The sequence below is a fragment of the Pogona vitticeps genome, chromosome 2, assembly GCF_051106095.1.
Source record: "Pogona vitticeps strain Pit_001003342236 chromosome 2, PviZW2.1, whole genome shotgun sequence".
Taxonomy (NCBI): domain Eukaryota; kingdom Metazoa; phylum Chordata; class Lepidosauria; order Squamata; family Agamidae; genus Pogona; species Pogona vitticeps.
The window spans coordinates 185210782-185227106 of NC_135784.1; the positions used below are offsets into that span (position 1 = coordinate 185210782).

Sequence of the window (16325 nt, forward strand, 5' to 3'; positions counted from 1 at the left end):
CACACCCCATAGCCGGGACTACAACTTTGTATGCAAGACCGATTCCAGGATTGAATATTACTGTGAGTCAGTGTTGCAAATCACCAAGTTTGAAGGAGGAGCAGTAACTCCAGATGCGACTGCAGAAATGAAAACACATGGGGCTGATCTGCCGCGGAATTTGTACATGGGACACATGCATCTGCAATATCTGTCTCTTCCCAGCTTTTACAGACTCACCAGCAGAGCAACCAAATACTGGATTTGGGTACTTCGAAGAGATGTTGCTGTTAGACTACTTTTGTTTTTAATTGCCTTTTGATGGACAAAGCTGCAGATTCGGCTAGTGCAATATGAGGTGTAGGGATACCTAGTGTGGTGCAATTGTGGACAGAGTAATGGACTAGGATTCAGGAGGCCTGGGTTTGAATTCCGACTCAGTGATGGAAACTCACATGGGGTATGGATCTGGTAAAGCCATTTCTTAAATATCTCACTTGCCTTGAACACGCTGTTAGAATTGCTAATAGGTCAGTTCCTGCTTGAAGACACATAACAACAATATGAAGTTTCTTGATTAACTTTTTGTTTCCTCCCCTGAACCCCTGGGATTGCAGTAGGATGGGAAAGGGGTTGTAGCTGACAGAGTCCTTCACTATTGACTATAATAATGATAGGGATCGCAGTTCAGCATCTGAGGGCCACAGTTTTGCCTTTCCCTGGAGTAGGATTGAAATGAAGCAAGGGCAAGCTGCACATCCCTCTTTTGCACTTTGGTGAATGTGTTCTGTGTGCTGTCATTAGGACCCGTTTTAACATACAATGTCCTCGGTATAGTTTCTGAAAAACAAGGAGACAATCTTTGCAGAACAAACAGATTCATAGAATAAGGGAGTTGGAAGGGGCCTATAAGGCCATCAAGTCCTACCCCCTTGCTCAAGGCAGGAATCCGAATCGAAGCAGATCAGACAGATGATTGTCCAATGTTCTCTTGAATGTCTCCATGGATGGAGCGCTCACTACCTCCCGAGGCATTTGGTTCTGTGCTATTCCAACAGTTAAGAAGCTTAATTCAAGAACAGACTACATGGATATTGGTGAAATCCAACATTTTTGTTTGTTTTGTTGCAAGTGCCCATGAGTCGCCTGTGTGTCCCCCCCCCAACAGATTGTTTTTGCACTGGTTGGCTTTGGGTTGTGAGCAACACTGGCCCTCACAACTCAAGAATTTTATCTCCATTTTCCTCCAGGAATATTGTTACCTCACTACTCAGCTACAAATCCTAGGGCTTCAGCTTGAGCTGAACCTGCAAAAATCAAGCCTGAAATCAGTTTGTTGTTTCCCTGGAGGGGGTCTGTGCTCCATTTCCAGTTGCTCCAGGTTTCTTTGCCAGCTTTTTGTGGACTTCATAGCAAAGGCATATCTATACTGATCATGTAATGGCAATCCCCCCAGGCAAGTCTCCGACGGATGGCCACTCTGAGGGAGGTGTCCATGAGGAATCAAACTTTCTTGGTAGTGGCCCCACATCTTTGGAACAACCTTCTCATAGAGAGTCATTAGGCCCCGTCTCTTCCTTCAACCCTTAAAGCAATTACTTAAGACTAGTCTCTTTGAGAAGGCCTGTAGCGAGGTTCTTGCTCTGCATTAACTGGAAGCATGGCTCATCCGTTGTCCCGCTATGTATTTGTGCATATTTGGGATTGTTTGGGTGATGGGGTTGAATTTGGATTGTTGGACGTTTGACTTGGGAGGGAGATTGGAATTTGGAGTCAGTTTGGAGGGTTATGTACATATGATGGTCAACTGCCCAGAGTAGCACTTTGCCCCAAATCAGGCAGCATACATAATAAAATAATAAATAACTGAGGAATCTTGATGTCATAAGTATTACCAGGATGATATCTGGGTGATCCGTGGGCACCTGCCTCTTCAGCATCATATGTAGGAAAAAGGCAAGCCAATTAAAGAGATTTCTCAAAAGACCAGGACTTTTCTGATCAAGGTTGGCCAACCTATGGGTTCACCTTACCTAGGTTAAATAAATGCACCTGCCCATAACATAAGCTACTGGGTTCTGCTTCCCCTTCCTTCCTAATAGTAACTCCCCCTTCCTCATTCCCTCTTGTTTTCAGCAGATAATCAGCACAATGGAGACCCAAGTGTCCAATGGGCCCACAAGCAACAGTTCCCTTCCCAATGGGCCACTGATCAGTGCCAATGGCGCCGCTGATGACTCCAAAACTAACCTCATAGTCAACTACCTGCCCCAGAACATGACGCAGGAGGAATTCAAGAGCCTCTTTGGAAGCATTGGAGAGATTGAATCCTGCAAGCTGGTCCGAGACAAGATCACTGGTAAGTCAGCATGGGTTGGGGTTGGGGATCGGAAACTCTTTGGTTCAAGTCAAATATCACACAGATCTATGGAAAGACATTGTGGAGCTGTGGTGGGCTTTGTGTACAGCAGCTACGAAAAAGCCAAATTCCATGCTAGTAACAATTAGGAGAAGAAAAAAAAAAAGAGACTAAAAACTTGCCAGTATTGTAATGTTCTTGTGCAGATCCGTGGTGCAGCCCAATTTGGATACAGTGTGTTCCAGATCAGATTTTTACAATTGTAGGACTTTCAGAAGTTACCTAGATTCCCCCAGGCATGCCTCTGGTCCTGGGAGGAGATAAAATAGCAGGCAAAAGAAATGTCTTTCTGCCACCGTTTCCTCGTTCACTACTCATGCTTTGCCTGAGTAGCAGAAGGAAACCTTCCTTTAGTCACACTGCTTTCTGGGAGTCTGCTCACTGCTGGATGGGAGGATAGTTCAGTGAGGGGCTCCCCCTATAGAATATAATGGGTTATGAGACTACCCTGTCCATAGACTGCTCAGGCAAACCCCTCAGGCAGCAGCTCAACTGAGGAGGCTTTCCTTTTTTTGCTTCCTAGCCAATATGCGTGGAGAAAAGCACAATATGGTGCTAGAAAGACATCCCTTTTTGCTTTCTCCTCCCCAAGTCCCAGAAGGTTCCCCGTGGGATTCCAGATGACTTCTGGGACTGAAAGTCCCAGAACTACAGAAGAGCCATCCCTACAGTGTATATTTGTGTCTATTCTACTTCAGCAAGGATATTGTACCACTGAGAAAGGTACAGAGAACTGCAGCCGGACACATGAGGAGCACTTAACGAAACCCACCTGCGGAATAGAGGGCTGAGAGTCCGATATCCTATTATGCCTCCTGGTCCGAGAGCCAGCCAGCGTGGCCTTGAACAAGCCTCAAAGTGACCCCAGGTGAAGGCAAAGCAATTCTGAAGGTTGTTCTTCCTAACATTTTGCCAGTCTCTGTGACTGACATCTTCAGAGGACAGGAGTTAGAACTCTGTGCTGTGGTGCAGTTTGTTTGGGAGTAGAGTATTCAACTCCCAAACAAATACTCAACTCCCTAACCAACTGCCCCAGAGCACAGAGTGCTACTCCTGTCCTCTGAAGATGCCGGCCACAGAGACTGGCGAAATGTTAGGAAGAACAACTTTCAGAACATGGCCGAAGAGCCTGAAAAACTCACAACGACCATTAGATCCCGGCTTTGAAACCATCGCGAATAAATTCTGAGTATTACTCCATACCTGGAAAATCCCGAGAAGCATTGTCATGAGTTAGAATTGGTCTGATAGCACACAATACAATAGTAGAGTAGTCAATTTAGAACAAACAGAAAACATGAGGGAGGGAGGGATGATACCAATTGTTAGATATCGCCTATGGACCTAAGCAATATAGGGCTTAAAACATCGTCACCAGCACTTTGAGTTGGGCTCAGAAGCAGGCTGGTAGGAAAGTAAAGCTGCTGTAGCAAGGGAGTTACATGCTCCCTGTAAGCAGCTCCGGTCAACAATCTGGCTGCGTTATGCCCCAGCTGAAATTTTCAAACTGTCTTCAAAGGTGGCCTCACACCGTGTGCACTGCAGTAATCCAAATGGTTTGTAACTAAAGGTGTGCATCATTGTGGCCAAATTGGATGTTTCAAGAAACAGGCACAGCGGGCGCACTCGCTTTAACTGTGCAAATGCACTCCTTGCCACTGCTGAGAGCCTAGGCTGCCAAGCTCAAAGATGTGTCAGAGAGTCCTCCCAAGCTATGAACTTGGGTTGTAGGGAGAGTGTAACCCCATCCAGGAAAGGTTGAATCCCTATCCCCTGATTATGCCTTTTTGATTGACCAGGAGCACTTCCCTCTTTTCTGGATTAAGTTTTGATTTGTTTGCCCTCATCCAGTCTATCTCCAACACCTGATAATAAAAAGGTAAAGGTAAAGGTTCCCCTTGACAATTTTTGTCCAGTCGTTTTCGACTCTAGGGGGCGGTGCTCATCCCCATTTCCAAGCCATAGAGCCAGCGTTTTGTCCGAAGACAATCTTCCGTGGTCACATGGCCAGTGCGACTTAGACATGGAACGCTGTTACCTTCCCACCGAGGTGGTCCCTATTTATCTACTTGCATTTGCATGCTTTCGAACCGCTAGGTTGGCGGGAGCTGGGACGAGCGACGGGCGCTCACTCCGTCGCGTGGATTCGATCTTACAGCTGAAGATCTACGGATCTTACAGCACAGAGGGTTCTGCGGTTTAACCTGCAGCGCCACCACGTCCCTTGATAATAAAAAGGTTTGTAGCAAATTTGAAGCTGAGGAAGAGAGATAGCCATGTCCCTTAAACAGAACCAAGGGATCTGGCTGTGGAGTCAGAGGTTGGGAGTTCGATTCCCCACTGTGCCTCCTTGCTAGGGGCTGGATGTGATGATCCATAGGGTCCTTTCCAGCTCTGCAGTTCTAAGACTATGTATCACTTGTTTATTAATATTCACAGAGCTGATCCTTCCCCTTGTTTTTGAATGGTAGAATGTGGCTGTTATACCACTTTAAGCGGTGATAGGCTCTGGGAAGCAAAGGTCCAAATTTCAGATCCCCCAGTTCTCCAAAAGTTGCACCAGCCATGAAGAACAAAATTTGCCATGCCTGGAAGTTCACTATATTGGGCCCACCGTTCCCATCCCTGCTATGATGGCTGTTCTGTTGATTAAACTGACTGTAAAATAGAAGATGCCTCTCCTAACATATTTGTGGGATAAAAGTAGTCAGGATGCGGCAGCCTGAGTGATATGGGGTAAAATTACGGTATGTGAAGCATGGGCTTAATCCATTTTTTAGTACCAATTCCTTACTGAAATTTGCATCCCACAAAAGCTGCTATTATACTAGCATTTTTATGTTTCCCACTCTGCCACTAATAGCATCTGCTTTGTGTTTGTGTATCTCTGTGTGCGCATACAGCAATTGGTATCTGAGAACTGACATAAGAGGAGAAGAAAGCCCTCCTCCACACGGTGACCCTGATCCATAGTGCCTTTGCCACTGTCTTCAACCCAATCAGCCAGCACTGATGTCATGTCTAATTTGGATCATAAGCAAATAAGAGTAAACATATGATTTCTAGAGCTGTAGTTCTCATTTTTTTTCTTCTTCTGAAGAAAATTGGCATGTTAATGCTACTGTTATGGAAGTGATAAACTGATTATTAGTTACAAATAGGTATATGCTTGAAACCAAACTCCTGCATTTGGTGATGTAACAAAGGTACAGGGTATGGATGCATAGGGGAGGGCTGTGCACATAACTAGGGGTTATTTTTACATTTTTCCTATAGCTACACACAGCATTTAGAAATATGCTGTATTTTGGTCCCCTCACCCCCCCCCCAATACTTGTCTATTTAAATTCTTACATTTAAACAAGTGAGGGTACAGTCTGATGGATATTTGCCCCACTGTTTAGTTTACTGTGGAAATGGGCAGATGTGCTCCTTTTCTGGCGATCACACAAAATTCCTGAAGTGAATCACCAGTGTTCTCACATCTTCCTATCAGCGACGTCTGTATTTTTGACATGAGTAGAATCACTCCATTTTGGTTCATTTCCAGTGTATGTAATCACTGGAAACAAACCAAAGCCAGCTTGCAGTTTTCAATTTGCTTTCCTTTTTCAATATCCTGTATTATTAAGTGACTTAAGAAGACAGCTTAGCCACTTCATGATATTGGGAAGTAAAACACTAGTCCTCACTGTGTAGAGAGGCAGAGGAAATAAAAGGTTTTTAAAAAGCAACCACTGTATTTGGACAGCACTAATGCATTGCATCACTTAGGATTTTTTTTTAATTAAAAAAATTTCCTCTCAGATACGGGAGGAGAGAGGTGGCAATAGGGAAGGAGATCTCTGTGTGTTTGTTGTTGTTTTCAACAGGCAGGTGGACCAGATAGGGATGCAAGGATAATACCAAATGGCATATTGGACTTCTGCCTGGTCTTAAGTGATCTTATTTTGCCTGCTCCAAATGAACCTGTGTTGTTGATGTTTAGTCGTTAAGTCCTGTCCAACTCTTCATAACCCCATGGACCAGAGCACGCCAGGCCCTCCTATCTTCCAAGGCCTCCTGGATTTGGGTCAAATTCATGTTGGTTGCTTCGATGATACTGTCCAACCATCTCATCCTCTGTCGTCCCCTTCTCCTCCTGCCTTCACACTTCCCAACATCAAGGTCTTTTCCAGAGTCTTCTCGTCTCATGAGATGGCCAAAGTATTGGAGCCTCATCTTCAGGATCTGTCCTTCCAGTGAGCACTCAGGGTTGATTTCCTTTAGAATGGATAGGTTTGTTCTCCTTGCAGTCTAGGGGACTCTCAAGAGCCTCCTCCAACACCACAATTTGAAAGCATCAATTCTTCGGCAGTCAGCCTTCTTTATGGTCCAGCTCCCACTTCCATCCATCGCTACTGGAAAAACCATAGTTCTGACTAGGTGGACCTTTGTTCGCAAGGTGATGTCTCTGCTTTTCAAGGTGCTGTCTAGGTTTGTCATTGCTTTCCTCTCAAGAAGCAGGCGTCTTTTAATTACGTGGCTGCTATCACCATCTGCAGTGATCAGGGAGTCCAAGAAAGTAAAATCCATCACTGGCTCCATATCTTCCCCTTCTATTTCCCAGGAGGTGATGGGACCAGTGGCTATGAGCCGCTCAGAGTGGTATTGACCTACCAGATGGGCGGGATACAAATCAAATAAATAAATAAATAAAAAATAAAAAATATGATCTTAGTTTTTTGGATGTTGAGGTTCAGACCGTTTTTGCGCTCTCCTCTTTCACCCTCATTAAGAGGTTCTTTAATTCCTCCTCACTTTTTGCCATCTGAATGGTATCATCTGTGTATCTGAGGTTGTTGATTTTTCTTCCGGCAGTCTTAATTCCACCTTGGGATTCTTCCAGTCCGGCCTTTCACATGATGTATTCTGCATATAAGTTAAATAAGCCGGGGGACAATATACAGCCTTGTTGTACTCCTTTCCCAATTTTGAACCAATCAGTTGTTCCATATCCAGTTCTAACCGTTGCTTCCTGTCCCAGATATAGATTTCTCGGGAGATAGATAAGGTGGTCAGGCATAGTTTGTTGTGGTCCACACAGTCAAAGGTTTTTGCGTAGTCAATGAAGCTGAAGTACATGTTTTTCCAGAACTCTCTGGCTTTCTCCATAATCCAGCATATGTTAGCAATTTGGTCTCTAGTTTCTCTGCCCCTTTGAAATCTAGCTTGTACTTCTGGGAGTTCTCGGTCCATATACTGCTGAAGCCTACCTTGTAGGATTTTGAGCATAACCTTGCTAGTGTGTGAAATGAATGCAATTGTATGGTAGTTGGAGCATTCTTTGGCACTGCCCTTCTTTGGGATTGGGATGAAGACTGATCTTTTCCAATCCTCTGGCCACTGCTGAGTTTTCCAAACTTGCTGGCATATTGAGTGTAGCACCTTAACAGCATCATCTTTTAAGATTTTAATTAGTTCGATTGGAATGCCATCACCTCCACTGGCCTTGTTGTTAGCCATGCTTTCTAAGGCCCACTTGACTTCACTCTCCAGGATGTCTGGCTCAAGGTCAGCAACCGCACTATCTGGGTTGTCCAGGATATCCATATCTTTCTGGTATATTTCCTCTGTGTATTCTTGCCACCTCTTCTTGATGTCTTCTGCTTCTGTTAGGTTCCTACCATTTTGTCCTTTATCATGTCTATCCTTGCACAAAATATTCCTTTAACATCTCCAATTTTCTTGAACAGATCTCTGTTCCTTTCTATTATTTTCCTCTGTATCGTTGCACTGTTCATTTAAGAAGGCCCTCTTGTCTCTCCTTGCTATTCTTTGGAAGTCTGTGTTCAATTTTCTGTAACTTTCTCTATCTCCCCTGCATTTTGTTTCCCTTCTCTTCTCTGCTATTTATAAGGCCTCATTGGACAGCCACTTTGCTTTCTTGCATTTCCATTTCTTTGGGATGGTTTTTGTTGCTGTCTCCTGTACAATGTTACGGGCCTCCAGCCATAGTTCTTCAGGCACTCTGTCCACCAAATCTGGTTCCTAAATACACACTTCCACTGTGTATTTATAAGGGATTTGGTTTAGATTATACCTGAGTAACCCAGTGTTTTTTTCTACTTTCTTCAGTTTAAGCTTGAGTTTTACTATAAGAAGCTGATGATCAGAGCCACAATCTGCTCCAGGTCTTGTTTTTGCTGACTGTATAGAGCTTCTCCATCTTTGGCTGCAGAGAACATAATCAATCTGATTTCAGTATTGCCCATCTGGTGATGTCCATGTGTAGATTTGCCTCTTGTGTTGTTGGAAAAGAGTGTTTGTGATGACCAGCTTGTTCTCTTGACAAAACTCTATTAGCCTTTGCCCTGCTTTGTTTTGAACTCCAAGTCCAAACTTACCTGTTGTTCCTTTTATCTCTTGACTCTCTACTTTAGCATTCCAGTCCCCTATAATGAGAAGAACATCTTTCTTTAGTGTCAGTTCTAGAAGGTGTTGTAAGTCTTCATAGAATTGATCAGTTTCAGCCTCTTCAGCATCGGTGGTTGGTGCAAAAACCTGAATTACTGTGATGTTGAAAGGTCTGCCTTGGATTCGTATTGAAATCATTCTATCATTTTTGAGATGGTATCCCAGTACAGCTTTTCCTACTCTTTTGTTGACTATGAGGGCTACTCCATTTCCTCTACAGGATTCTTGCCCACAATAGTTCATATGATAATCATCTGAATTGAATTTGCCCATTTCTGTCCATTTCAGTTCACTGATGCCCACAATGTCAATGTTTATTCTTGCCATCTCCTGTTTGACCACGTCCAGCTTACCAAGGTTCATAGATCTTACATTCCAGGTTCCTATGCGGTATTTTTCTTTGCAGCATCAGACTTTCTTTTCACTTCCAGGCGCGTCTGCAGCTGAGCGTCCTTTCGGCTTTGGCCCAACCACTTCATTAGCTCTGGAGCTACTTGAACTTGTCCTCCGCTCTTCCTCAGAAGCATGTTGGACGCCTTCCGACCTGAGGGGCTCATCTTCCAGTGTCATATCTTTTAGCCTTTTGTTTCTGTCCATGGAGTTTTCTTGGCAACGATACTGGAGTGACTTGCCAGTTCCTGCTCCAGGTGTATCGCGTTTAGTCCGAACTCTCCACTATGACCTATCCATCTTTGGTGTCCCTGCACGGCATAGCCCATAGCTTCTCTGACTTAGTCAAGCCCCTTTGCCACGACAAGGCAGCAGTCCGTGAAGGGGAACCTGTGTAGAGAAGCCTTAAATTATCTTTTCACCCTATCGTGGAATTAATATTCCATTCTTTTCTGTCATAATCCAACATTAAATGATGTAGTTCTACACTTTATCAATTTAACAGAGAAACGAGACCTCTACAGGCAAAGTAGTTTTTGCATAATTGCCAAGCAGGAACATTGGTTAGTAGATTTCAAAAGTTAATCTCAAAACAGCCCAGGGACTAAGTATGTCCAGTACTCAGTAGTTTCCATCAGCTACAGAATCAGTGTTGATTGTGTTTGGTTGGGCAAAATAAAAGTGTGGGGTGGGAGAGAAAAGGGAATTATTCTGCTTCAGGCTTGCTAGGTGAGGCCTCTTGTATAAAGGAGATAGCATTACACACAGGTGTCTTAACAATTTGTCACTTATTAAAATCTAATACATGAAACATTGTGCAGCACTGAACTTTAAGAAGCATAAAATTAACTAAATGGGCTCAGCCTCTAGAAAACATTCCCACAAGTCCTATTAGCACTGAGGACCTTGGGGCTTTGTCTTTTAAAGGGACATGTCACCATCTTCACCCTCTTTCATTTGGAAAGCGCATTTAAAATTTTGAGAAAGTGTTGTGAATGCTGCAGAAAGATGATGCAGGAGTGCCCGTGTACAAAAGGGATACTCTGCTGGGTGCAGCCAATGATCAGGCGCTCATTTTGCATAAAGGCAAAGAGAGGAAGCCAAAAGACAAGTAGATTATCCTAAGTACAGTCAACCCTCGACTTACGAATGTCCCTACATACGAATTTTTTGATTTACGAACGGCTCCATTCACAAAAATTGGCATCAACTTGCAAATGGAGCCTCGACCTACGAACCAGGTCGAGGCTCCGTTCGCAAGTCAATGCCATTTTTTGCGAATGGAGTGATTGGTGCCTTCGGAGATCTCAAAGGGCTTTCCCCCCGACATTGGAGGAAGCCATTTGAGACCTCTGGAGGCAAAAAGGCAGGAAGAAAGGGCAGGAAATTCAAATTCCCAGCCCTTTCTCCCTGCCTTTTTGCCTTCGGAGGTCTCAAACGGCTTCCCCCAGTGTCGGGGGGAAAGCCTTTTGAGACCTCTGAAGGTAATTTTTTGAAATGTTGGAAAGGACTAATTCCATTCCCATGCATTTCAATGCAAAATGTTACTTCGATTTACGAACTTTTCGATGTACGAACGCCATTCCAAAATGGATTAAGTTTGTAAGTCGAGGTTCCACTGTAGAAGGCAGAAGAATGGTCTAACCCCTCTCCCCCGCAAAACGCTACGCTCTGACCTTGCAGTTTCTTCTCTGCCCTACCCTGTAGCCACACAATATACTTTCTTTTCAGGACCTCCCTCTGAACCATATACATCTTCCCCCTCTGGATCACCCCTCAACTCTTCACACACAAACACACCCTCTGCATTCACAGATATGTACTCAGTTCCATTCATCCATCGCACAAGCACCCATATATTCTGATTTTCTCTAGTGCACAGCAGGGACCTCATATCCTTCCTACCCATTCAGTTATCCTGAAGTTCTGTACAGCTTTATCTAGGTTGCATTGTAGTTGTTCCACACCCTGTCCAAACCACAAGAGCCATTTCCTCCAAACACACTTAAAAAAAGAGAGATGTTAGTAGACAGCCTGCCAGTGGCCGGCATGCTAAAGCTCATGGCCTATGCCTGCCTGACATCTTCAGTCTCTAGTAGTGCCTGTAGATTTGTCGATCCCTCTGGTTGCTATGCTGTGGATCTCTTGTAGTTTCCTGGAGATTGAGATTAGGGTCAGGTTTGAAGTTTTTTTTTTTAAAAAAGTAATATCCACCTGCTTGTATTAATTGACAAGGTGGAAGGATAGAGGAAAGATGGATTTTCCTCTACTCATGTAATAGAATTCTCTTCCCACTCACTATATAAAGCTCAAGTACAGTTTGGGGAGCTTTATGTGAGCCTTACAGCATTGAGTTTTCGAGCAAGGGAGAAGTAGTTTCCCCTGGATCAGGACTACCAGCAGCTATCTGCTAGTGATTTTCCAATATTAAAGGCTCCCCTGCCCCATCTTGAGGCTCCCAAAGGCTTCTGCAGTCCCCAGGAAGCCTCAAAACTTAAAGTGATGGAAGGAAAACAGGAAGTTTTAAATTAAACTAAATTGAGAGAAAGCTTACCATTGCTGGGTGATAACATTATCACCATTTTACATCTGGGGGAGTTGCATGACAGGATTTCACTCACTGTATCATAACTTCAACTTAATGAGGGATAGATGCACTCCCTTTACAGTATAACTATAAATTTTTAGTTGCCTTTATAGCTCTAAGAATGTAGACCTTCTGGTGATGGAACAGCACGTGGTTCAAATACTGACTTGTGCAGCTGCCACTCTCTGTTGTGGGTACTGAGGCGACTAAAATGCTGTCTTTGTACCATAGGTCAGCAGTTTGTAACATTTCATTATCCCCATTAAAAAATAAATAAATATTTAATTTATTTCTGAAAAACAGGAAAGGAAATAGTTACTTTTTAAACAATTGTAATTGGATTTGCTCGGTCAGCAGCATTCCATTTCTTGAGATTTCAGGTCCCAAAAGGGGCATAAGCAGGATGGAGGCTTGTGATGTCATGGGGCAAGCTTTTGTGATGTCACAGAGGCAGGACAGGCACATTTTTTCCAGATCTTGGGGCATTGTTTTTAGTGTGTATAGAGTGACATGGCTCATGACCAGAGATGGGCACAAAGTGCAGTTTGGTGCACAGATGTTCTGTGGGTGCTGCTCACTTCCCCTCCCTCCTCCTCTGCATCCTCACCCATTCCTCCTGCTTTCCTGCCCCACCTCCTTCCTTGCTGGTACGCCAAAAAGCCGGAAGCAAGGGGAGGGCTGAGGAGAGACCTGCTGGTTGTATGCAGTTGGAGAAGTCATGCTATATTTGAAGCCATACACACAAATTATTATTATAATTTGAGGGATATTTTTACCCCACCTTTCTCCTTAAGAAGAACTCAAGGAGGCTTACATTGTTAAAAGGCAACATTTGAAGCTATAAACAATAGGCATACAAATACTAAAAAAGATCAAACACACCTCACACTGAAAGATGGTAAAAAGAAGCAGAAACACATTCAAAGCAGTAAGCACAACAATCCATTCAAGTACCCCAACTCAGTCATTAAAGGAAAGCTTGCTTGAAGAGGAAGGTCTCTGCTTCCTTGCGGGTGGACAGCAAAGATGGAGCCAGCTTGGCTTCTGGTAGGAGGGAGTTCTAAAGTCTAGGAGCAGAAACAGAGAAGGCTCTTTCCCATATCCCCACCCAACGCATCTCCTGATGGTCTTCATGCCTAGGCAAGCTCATAAAGTCAGTTGTGGTCCTTGAGATGGCTTGAACCCAAGCCATTTAGGGTTTTATAGCCCTAAACCTAGGCATAGCTAGAAATATGTGCTATAAATTATGTCCTCCACCAGTGCTGCTTGGTCTTACATTTGTTCTTCCTGTCTTCCAACCAAGGCCCGGAGAGCAGGAAATCCTAATTCCTATTTGAATAGTAAATAACTTAACAAGGGCATGGCTCAGGACTTCTAAGTGCAATTGCTCTTTGAAAGTATGTTCCCAGGCTGTATTATTCCACGTACACTGCCAGCACTTGTTCCTTCAACAGCAGCATATAAATTCGGCATCAGCATGCCTATACTGTCTCAGTCTGACTTGTTTTGGACTCTCAGAGAAGGCAACAGCCAGATTGTATTGGGGCCTTTCTTTTTGATTGCCTTCCTTTCTAGCCACTGTTAGGAGTTATAAATGGTGACTGGTGTTCTTGGCTGTGTGACTGAGCTGAACTATCCCCCCCCCCCCCGTGGCCTCTCTCAGTGTGCAACTACATGGTCAAATACCACAGGACCCGCTTATGAAGTGGATGAATTTGAAGTATTTTTTACTGGCCACATGACACAAAGGCTGGTTTGCATTGGTCCAGCTTTTTTTTGCTCCCAAAGCGGATTTTTCCCCTTCTGCTGCTGAGGAGGCTTCTGCTTATTTCAAGCTGGAACAATTTGAATTGCATTTCCCTGTGGGTTTAGTTGTGATACATCCTTATAAAGATGGGATCGTTTCTGTAGGTGGTGTTTTGGTGATGTAGGCAGTTCGGGCATGATGTTCAGGCAGAGATCAAGTAATTCCTGGATGCATTATTTGACAGTAAGGGAAAAGAGTAATAGAGGAGAAGAGGAAGGCGGTGATCCGGTTAATGAAATCACACTGATATGTGAACTATGATGTATTTTGCAAAATGACTGTTTGAGCACTTGATGTTCCTTATTATTAACTGTTAAGTACCTTTCTATGTTATTTTTCTGTGGAAAGGTTTTCGAGAAATGTTGTAGTCTGAAGCTTTACATGAGAAAGTGACTTCATAATGAACTGTTAAAGGATGAGCAGAGGTGGGACCAGAGGAATGAAAGAATGAAGGAGGGAGCTGTGGTGTGGAATGTAACTCACATTGCATCCAATATGAAGGGTGAATTCCCAAATCAGTCTGTCACCTCTGTGTGAACAATGATTGCGATTTCAAACGTAATATTAGGTTGTAAATCAAATCAGTACAGTTGAACCTCAATCCCTTTTAGAACATTTTAGAAGTTTAAATTTATTTTTGTTTGCTGTGTTCTCTTTTTGAAAATTAATATTCAGGTAAAATTTTAGTATACTTTTTTTGCATTGTCATACAAATCTCTATTATCAATTTATTTCCCCTTCATTGCTTGATATCTCCTTCTCCGTAACATCTTTTTCTTCTTCTACACCAGGGCAGAGCTTAGGCTATGGCTTTGTGAACTACGTTGACTCCAATGATGCAGACAAAGCCATCAACACATTGAATGGGCTCAAACTACAGACAAAAACAATCAAGGTGAGGAAGGTGGGAAGGAAAGCTGGCCCGAAAATGAGTACAGCAAGAGAAGGATGGCTTGGGTAGATGAACTGAGAATGAGCTGGAACCCTCCTTCCTTATGTACAATCAGGTTTTATTTGCTCGAGACTATAGGAAAGAATAAACTGCGAATAAATCAACACAGAGATGGCAGGAAACTGGTTGTTGAACTATGTAAGGGTAGCAGTCCAGGAAGCAATATTTATTGTTTTTATTCTTCTTACTATTATAAAATAACTGCAAAAACACAGGTTCTGGCCCCAAGGAGCTTGCAGTCAAACCTTTGACACAACACAAGGCTACAAGGAAAGGGATGAAGAGAAATATGAAGGCAAGTAAAGAGGAAATAAAACAAGAATCCTGGACTCGCCAGAAAGAAAGCATTTAGAGCAGGGAGCCTCTGGGGTAGATGTGGGAAGCTGCTACAGAAGACTCATTCCTGGGCTTTTTTTGATGGCCCTATCTACCTCCACCCCACTAGGTGTCTTATGCACGGCCTAGCTCAGCTTCCATCCGTGATGCAAATCTCTACGTGAGCGGACTGCCCAAGACCATGAGCCAGAAAGAGATGGAACAGCTTTTCTCGCAGTACGGGCGCATCATCACCTCCCGCATCCTTGTCGATCAGGTCACAGGTAAAAGCAAAAGCAGGCTCTCGGCCGCACATCAGTACTGTTGGTAGATGTTCATGTGGGGCACCTACAGCAGAGGGCAGATGGAGGCGTCGAGAGCTGTATATCCATTTCAACCCTGTGTATGTTTTTTTCCCCAGTTATTGGCTTCAAAGATAAAAGCAAAGGGCTTTCCCAGATTGTCCTAATTTGAGCTGCTGGTGAAAGCCGTCTACCCTAATTCATGATCAAATGCATTCTTACTGACATCAGCCCTTTACATAGCCCAGGACTAACCGTTAGACTAAGTTCCATGATTGAGCTTACCTCAGTTGTACTCATGTGTTCCATATACAGTGGGGTCTTGACTTGAGAACTTAATCCGTATTGGAAGGCGGTTCTCAAGTCAAAAAGTTCTCAGGTCAAATCTGCATTTCCCATAGGAATGCATTGAAAACCATTTGATCCATATCTGCTCTTTTCCGTCCATAGAAACTAATGGGAAGCTGCTATTTCGCCTTCGACCACTAGAGGGGGATATTTTGTTTCTTTTTTTTTTTTTTCTTAAGTCAAGAAAGGTTCAGGGAAGGCAGGGAAAATACAGTCCAGGCAGTACCAGGCAGTCTGAAGACTGTCTCCCAATCCACTCTCTAAACGCTGGGAGGAGTGAGGAAGCAGACAGGCACCCTTTTCACTGGCCAACAGTTAACTGAAAGTTCACATTTTGCACCTTCCCTGCCTCCCACGTGGGTTTTTTTCAGTTCTTAACTCAAATCTAAGTACTTAAGTCAAGTCAATATTTTCCTATGAGAGCGGTTCTTAAGTCAAAATGTTCTTAACTCAAGCCGTTCTTAAGTCAAGACCCCACTGTACTTGGTCATGCTTCGTGTCTCAGACTCTGTGCAAATATCCGAGTTAGCAAAACTATAGGCAGATCTCAAATTCATGCTTGATTGTAATATTGTGTATGGGGGCACTAAAACCAGGTACTGGTCATTAAAGAGGAGACATGAAAATGAATATGAGGTATTAGAAGAAATCCATAATATATGCCTTTAAATGAGAAATATCTGCAGTATCTTATTGAATCAATAACTCAGAATATGAACTAATTTGCACCCATGCAGCATTTGTGTAGCCACATGCAATTTCTGTCTCCT

The 16325-nt window shown here is 43.6% G+C and overlaps 1 protein-coding gene across 7 annotated transcripts in view; it reads left to right on the forward strand.

Moving 5' to 3' along the window:
* Positions 1 to 16325, forward strand: part of ELAVL3 (ELAV like RNA binding protein 3) — an 87059-nt gene that overhangs the window by 56108 nt on the left and 14626 nt on the right. For 4 of the 7 annotated variants that reach the window (XM_020791620.3, XM_020791613.3, XM_020791616.3 and 1 more), the window contains exons 2-4: positions 2116 to 2338; positions 14430 to 14533; positions 15036 to 15189. In XM_020791620.3, the coding sequence (XP_020647279.1) occupies positions 2116 to 2338; positions 14430 to 14533; positions 15036 to 15189 (481 nt within the window). The remainder of the gene's footprint in view (positions 1 to 2115; positions 2339 to 14429; positions 14534 to 15035; positions 15190 to 16325) is intronic. The other 3 variants (XM_078386645.1, XM_020791615.3, XM_078386646.1) reach the window with 1 other exon arrangement.